At 36.9% G+C, this 7218-nt stretch overlaps 1 protein-coding gene across 3 annotated transcripts in view; it reads left to right on the top strand.

The window, feature by feature from the left end:
• Positions 1-1065: 1065 nt before the first annotated feature.
• The window catches only part of LOC107745619 (AP-1 complex subunit sigma-3-like), a 10385-nt gene continuing 4232 nt past the window's right edge, over positions 1066-7218 (top strand). Inside the window, exons 1-2 of one of the 3 annotated variants that reach the window (XM_016559538.1) lie at positions 1066-1196; positions 2547-2697. Coding sequence is in view for 1 of the 3 variants with exons in the window: in XM_016559537.1 (XP_016415023.1) it covers positions 1194-1196 (3 nt within the window). In the remaining 2 variants the exon portion in view is untranslated. Of the gene's footprint in view, positions 1197-1404; positions 1515-2546; positions 2698-7218 lie in introns of those variants that run through there. The other 2 variants (XM_016559537.1, XM_016559539.1) reach the window with 2 other exon arrangements.

The raw sequence follows: 7218 nt of genomic DNA, 5'->3' as shown, positions 1-7218 counted from the left end.
CATCGGATGAAGTGATTATTTTCTCTTTAATACAGATAATGCCAATGTATTTTTCAACGAGTCGCTATGTTAGCAATAATAATGTTACCTGCTTGACGGAAAGGGTTGCCAGGTTTTCATAACAAAACTCGCTCAATTGCTACTCAAAACTAGCCCAATCTATCCGCGTTTCGAGGGGGTCCCCTGGTAAAAATCGCGTTCTGGGGGCTAAAATACACATTATTGGAGTCGCTTCAACCAGCGGCAACAGTGATAAAGTAGCCTAATTCCACAGGAAAACCGCGGACTTGGCAACACTGTGACGGATAGTAATGTCTACAACAGACACGAGCGCTGTGGCGGCGCCACCACAACAGCTTGAAGTTGTCTAATTTGGCACGGGCTGCCTGCTGCACTAATAGTAGTAAGGCTTTCCTCTGTGTATACATATCCTTACAAGTACAATTTTAGCTGTATTATTTGTGTCTCCTTCAAAAATTGCTCTTGAGAAATTTTATGTTTATTGTCCCTTGACACGGACATCTTGGACTAAGAAATTTCTCTGAGTACAGACGAATCCACGTCATGTGTAATAAAAGATTAAAAAATTATCATAGAAGATAAAAAGCAACAACATAAAATTAAGATAAAAATACATTAAAAATCGTCTCCCATTGGTTAAGGACTAGGACTCGACTCGGACTCGACAAGGTGGACTCGGACCCAACACTACAATTATTTATTATTAATGCCAGTTATTTTTCTGAGGGATAACAAGATATTCATATTCATAATAGCAAACTGTACTTTAATTGTTATTATTATATGATTATTTTATAAAGAATAAAGTTTTAATGTATTCTTAATTGTGTTCTTAAGTGGGTTGCTTAACAACATATTCATTCATGCCATATCTATATTCATAAATGTCAAGGCAGCATATTACAAAAGGCGTTTAAAGGTAACGTACAGGAAAATATGTGAGCAGGGTGTTGCCCCGCCCCTTTTCAAGCCAGGTGCAGTGCTTCAACCTATCAGAGCTCAGATAGTGGAGGCGAAAACAAGGTCGAGCGCTCAGCTACGCATCAGCGCATGCGCAGCTTTTCTCTCCCCCACAGTTTGGGAAGGGCAGCGATGACTCCGGCCTTGACCAGCTGGGAAGTGAATACTAATTTTGTGGATTTCAACATTCCTTCCGTATTTCTAACTTCAAGATGGTAAGTTACACAGTATATTCTTTTGACTCGCCTAAAAGCACACATTTAAATCATAAATGTGTTTGGGTGACAGGTCATTTCTACCACAGGTTGTGCTCGTGCACCTGTCAGGAAGTATATGCGAGCGCACCTGCGGGCTTTAAAACTTCCGTCCTTCACGAGCTGCTTGTTTATCACTGATTAAAGAAAACAGTGTCATTTAAAGCTGATGTATTTCACCTAAACTTGTTTTATTCAAAGTCTGAGTAAATGAATCGGATGCTGAGGTAGTTAAAGGTGTCGTTTTAGTGAAGTCATCTCGTCTGTCTGGATAAACCGGTTCGTTCGTTTCCCTTGATATCGGACTGTCAGATTTCGAAACTTCGTGTGTTCGTTGTTAGGAACCTTTTGAATTCTTTTCAGAATTCTTTAATTAATAGAAAATTCAAAAGAAGAACATTTATTGTGTATATATACATTTACTGTGGAGACAAGTTGTGTGTAAAGTCCTAGTTTAGCTGACTTGATTTGGCGGCCAGGTAAACGCCTTTATCTTGTTCAAATAGGAGTTGATCACTGTGTGTTTTACATTTGACTGCTGCTCTTCTGGTTAATGTGTGCTAGAATGAAGAGGAATATGTAAAGAGTTCTTTACAAACCAATCACAATATTACAAATGAAATCTGAACATTTGCTATTATTAAATATGTTTTTAATAGAGTAATATATTGGTAATATTGATTAATAATATTTTAGTAATATATTATTTATTAATAATATTTAGCGTTAATTAAAGTATTTAAATTGTACTTTAATACTCAAACTACATGAAAAATATGTTGTAAAAAATATAATATATTGCTAAGTGTACTATTAAAATATCAGTCAGTAATCTATATTATTAATAATAATAAAATATGCTCTTACATATGCATTTATAATATCAACAACCTTAAAATAATAGAATAAAATAAATAAATTTAAAAATATATTTTTATTAATACAATATTATTATTATATCATTTCTTAATATTATTGACCACTTTTTAGTTGTTAATAGATTTTAAAAGAATATAATTAAATGCTGAATGAAAAGTACATTTGAAAATACGTTCATAAAAACGTTTTTGTTTAGCTCTTAGATTAGTTTTGTTGAAATTTGGTAAGTGTTTGCAAAATCTCTCCAGAGTAGTAATACAATACATGCAGCTCCTCTGAAAATGCTTCATCTGATATTGTCTGTATGCATCTGAGTAATTACAAGTGATGAAGAAGTGGCCCTTTTAATTTCAAAGAGATAACAGCACACTGCAGAATCTCTTTTAAACTGCAGCGAGTGTGTTTGTAAGCATGTTCTCCTGTGTGCTGTAGCCGCTCACAGCTGTGTCGACTCCAACAATAGAAGGAAAATGAAATCAGAGCATCACAGAACTGAAATCTAAGCAGGAACAGGCTCAGGAGGAAACTCAGAGCTTCATTTCAACCCTCCCCTATAGTGAAACTTTGTGTGTGGGCGAGAGAGGTGTGTGTGTGTAAGGAGTGTGGAAACTTTGGAATGTAGAGATAAAGTTGTATGTAACTTAATAGCTGTAGCACACTGTTTCCTTTCTCTTTTCTTTTCCTGTAGTCGTGTGATAGGTGTTCCACGCTGCAGAAATACTTCAGAGAATCATTTTCCTCTGGAGCACAATAGTAGACCCGACGCAGTGCATGCTTCTGTTTCCTTGTTTTTTCCTTGTGTTTTCATCTTTCATCCCTCATCAGGATTTACTGAGGAAGCAAATAAACTCTTTGCCAGCATGTTTTGGTCATAACAATGAAGCAGCTGACGGTTCCATTTTCCCACCTGGTGTTCTTGCATCTGTGTGTTTGTGTGTTTGCGAGCAAAATGAGTCGCTTGCAGCAGATTCATTAATTGTCTCGTTAAACATAACAATTGACTTTAAAGGAGGATAAAGCTTAGGACTGGTTGCTTCTTAACGGTTTGAGTTCTGTGAAAAATGACCAATGCATCACCATTATCATGTTCTTGTATCATTGTACTTAAAGAAATGGTTCATGCAAAAATGAAAATTAGCTGAAAATGTACTCCCCTTCAGGCCATCCAAGATGTAGATGTATTTGTTTCTTCATCGGAACAGATTTGGAGAAATTTAGCATTGCATCACTTGATCACCTGTAGATCCTCTCTGCAGTGAATGGGTGCCGCCAGAATGAGAGTCCAAACAGCTTATAAAAACATCACAATAATTCACAGGTAACACGACTCTAGTCCATCAATGAATGTCTTGTGAAGCAGAAAAGCTGTTTGTAATAAAAAAATCATCAAATTTAACTTCAAACACTTCAGCTAAAATACTAGTTCAGAGAATCATTTTCCTCTGGAGCACAATAGTAGACCCGACGCAGTGCATGCTTCTGTTTCCTTGTTTTTTCCTTGTGTTTTCATCTTTCATCCCTCATCAGGATTTACTGAGGAAGCAAATAAACTCTTTGCCAGCATGTTTTGGTCATAACAATGAAGCAGCTGACGGTTCCATTTTCCCACCTGGTGTTCTTGCATCTGTGTGTTTGCGAGCAAAATGAGTCGCTTGCAGCAGATTCATTAATTGTCTCGTTAAACATAACAATTGACTTTAAAGGAGGATAAAGCTTAGGACTGGTTGCTTCTTAACGGTTTGAGTTCTGTGAAAAATGACCAATGCATCACCATTATCATGTTCTTGTATCATTGTACTTAAAGAAATGGTTCATGCAAAAATGAAAATTAGCTGAAAATGTACTCCCCTTCAGGCCATCCAAGATGTAGGTGTATTTGTTTCTTCATCGGAACAGATTTGGAGAAATTTAGCATTGCATCACTTGATCACCTGTAGATCCTCTCTGCAGTGAATGGGTGCCGCCAGAATGAGAGTCCAAACAGCTTATAAAAACATCACAATAATTCACAGGTAACACGACTCTAGTCCATCAATGAATGTCTTGTGAAGCAGAAAAGCTGTTTGTAATAAAAAAATCATCAAATTTAACTTCAAACACTTCAGCTAAAATACTAGTCCTCTATCCATAATATTGTTTTCTCTGGTGAAAAGTCGACTCATCTGAATCGGGAGAGAAAAATATCCACAGATCAAGCACCGTTTGCAAGTGGAAACGGTTCTAAACAAATATGTCGCTGGATTTTAATTACAACAGGTGATGGATTTTTGTAATTAGACGAAGCATTGTTATGGATTATAGGCTCATATTTTGGCCAGAAGTGACGATGTAAAGGTAAAATGGATTGTAAGCAGCTTTTCATTTCACAAGACATCAGTTGATGGACTGGAGTGGTGTGGATTACTTGTGGATTATTGTGATGTTTTTATCAGCTGTTTGGACTCTCATTCTGACGGCACCCATTCACTGCAGAGGATCCATTGAATGTAATGCTAAATTCTGCAAATCTGTTATGATGAAGAAACAAACTCATCTACATCTTGATAGCCTGAGGATGAGTACATATTCATTTTTGGAAGATTTTTTCCTTTAACCCCAGGTTGCTCTGGGTGAATTGTACCGGTAATTAAAGTGAGATGGACTTTTAGCGTACTGCATGCAGTTATACTGTGTAGCTGCTTTTATGTATAACAATAAGCAATACGCAATGCAACAATTAATAAACATTTTGAAAAGTAATATGCTCCACTGTTGTCATATGACCACATTACACTGTTTAATTTAGCAGTTGTCATCTAGTCAACATATTGAAAATAAAAACATATAATTTGCACTTTTATTCTAATTTTGTGTAGAAAATGTGTAAGTTTCGACAGCATAATTAATGATTTAGTCATATTTAAAAGTGTTTTCTGTTCATTGGTCAGATAGTTGAATTCATTGCATTCTGCATAGTGATTTATATTGCACATTTTTATATTTCTTTACATCTGTCATTTAAAAAAATATTTTAATTGTTATGAATGTCTCTGCATTGAATTCTCATTTTATTGCTCATCATTACTCTTTTCTGTGAAGTTTTTCTTATGAAAGGCCCTTTTCCACCAATAAAAGTGAACACTCCACCATTTTTGTGTGTGTGTGTGTGTATTTAATCTCTTTTTTTCAGAGGTGTGACTCGGGTTTCTGTTAATAGTTTTCGGTGTGGCCTGTGACCTGATAAGAAAAAAGCAGCTTATTGCAAGTTCGTGTGACACAAAGAGAGCATCACATATTCTCTGCCCAGCCGTGACGTATGTCTATGAGAAGACAAAGCTTTTTCAAGCATTGCCAGATTTCTATGTAAACTGAGAGGAGGGGGAGGAGAAATTAGGAAGAGTTCTCAGAAGTTTTGCTCTCAGTATCGTTGCATTGAGCTGATTAGTTCTTGTGTGGAAAAGATTCACGCAGAGGTCCATCCAGCGGTTGACAGCAAATCTTTGACTCACGGATATTGAGTCTCATATTGATTGGGTTTGTGTGACAGTGAAAAGGTTAGCCTGTCTGAAGTGCAGTTTGTCTCTTTCTTTGTATTTCCTGTTGCCTAAAATTTTTATCTGTGGGCTTTTTGCAATTGTTGTTACAGACACAGTAAGACATGGACAGGAAATGATGGGGAAAACGGAATCAGAACACAATGCAGGCCAGATATGAACCTGTGTTTTGAACCTGAACCATAGCTCAGCATGTCTAGATCTTGTGCACTAAGCACTTTTAATGTACTACCATATTTCCAGCACAGCTGTTTAAATGTCATTTCCAGCTTGGTGCATGTGTGATCTGGTACATTTAAAGGAAAATTGAATTCAGTTTTAAAGTGTTTGATGTGAGATAAATACTTAGGAAACCAGTACACTTTGTAATATTCACTATGAAATTATAGAGTAGGCACAGAATGTCCACCCACTTGAATCATTTGGCCTTGACTCTAGTGTGAAACACTTTAGTCTACCTGCAGTGTTGCAGAATTTCTGTCTACCATCTGCTTGCCAGCAGCATCTGCGGAAAAACCCTGCATAAAGAGTATTTTATACATAGATTTATGACATTTTTCCTTTTGAATGCATACAGTTATAGGTTTCTATGAATTATTAGGGGCCAAGCACCGAAGGTGCAATGGCACCTATTGTATCCGTTAGCGTCAATTTTCTTCTTCTTCTTCCGCCGAAAGTCTATGGCAGCCCATAGAACCGCTTGCGGGAAAGTTGTGAAATTTGGCACACTGATAGAGGACAGTGAGAAAAGTCACCATAGCAAATTTGGAGTCTCTAACTCTAACTCTCTAGCGCCACCACTTGTCCAAAATTTCAATTTCTTTATGCTAATAACTTTTGAACCGTAAGGCACAGAAGGAAAATTCCTTTTTCCTCTGAATCCTTGGCTCATGCTGAGTCGAATGAACACCAAAATTCAAGGTTTAGTTTTTTCGCTATTTTTAATTGTTCGTAAAACCTACTTTTTCGAACTCGTCCTAGACGGTTTGTCTGATTCTCACCAAAATTGGCTCAGATCATCTTCAGACCATGCTGGCAAAAAGTTATGGAATTCAAGTTGATTTGTCCAACCGTTCTCGAATAACGCACGAAGGAAGTCTACGAAAAGCACATAAAAATGGATGTGAGGCCATATCTCCGCAACGGTTTGGCGGACCACGCCACATCAATTTGGTAACAGCGCCACCTATTGGTCAAGAGTAATAAACCATTGATTTATTATTAATTATGACATTTCCAAAAATGCTAATAACTTTTGATTGCATTAGCCTATTCCAATGAAACTGGTCTCAAAATATTCCTTGGCTTATGCCGACAACAGACATACTAACAGACAATATTTCCTTAGCAAATCCGAACTGCCTGTCGGCCATTTTGATTTATGCTGTAAACCTACTTTTTCGAACTCCTCCTCAAGCCTTGGTCCGATTTTCACCAAAATCGAGTCAAATCATCTTCAGACTGTGCTGACAAAATGTTATGGATTTAGTGTCGATAGACGAAACCGTTTTCGTACAGCGCTGCTACAAATTTTAGGCATGGTGCCAAAATGACTCTAAGGCTATATCTCT

This window comes from Sinocyclocheilus rhinocerous, unplaced genomic scaffold (assembly GCF_001515625.1).
Source record: "Sinocyclocheilus rhinocerous isolate Xijiao unplaced genomic scaffold, SAMN03320098_v1.1 scaffold4183, whole genome shotgun sequence".
In the NCBI taxonomy this organism is placed as follows: domain Eukaryota; kingdom Metazoa; phylum Chordata; class Actinopteri; order Cypriniformes; family Cyprinidae; genus Sinocyclocheilus; species Sinocyclocheilus rhinocerous.
Note: the sequence above shows the minus strand (reverse complement) of the source record. Positions and strands in the feature narration are given on the sequence as shown.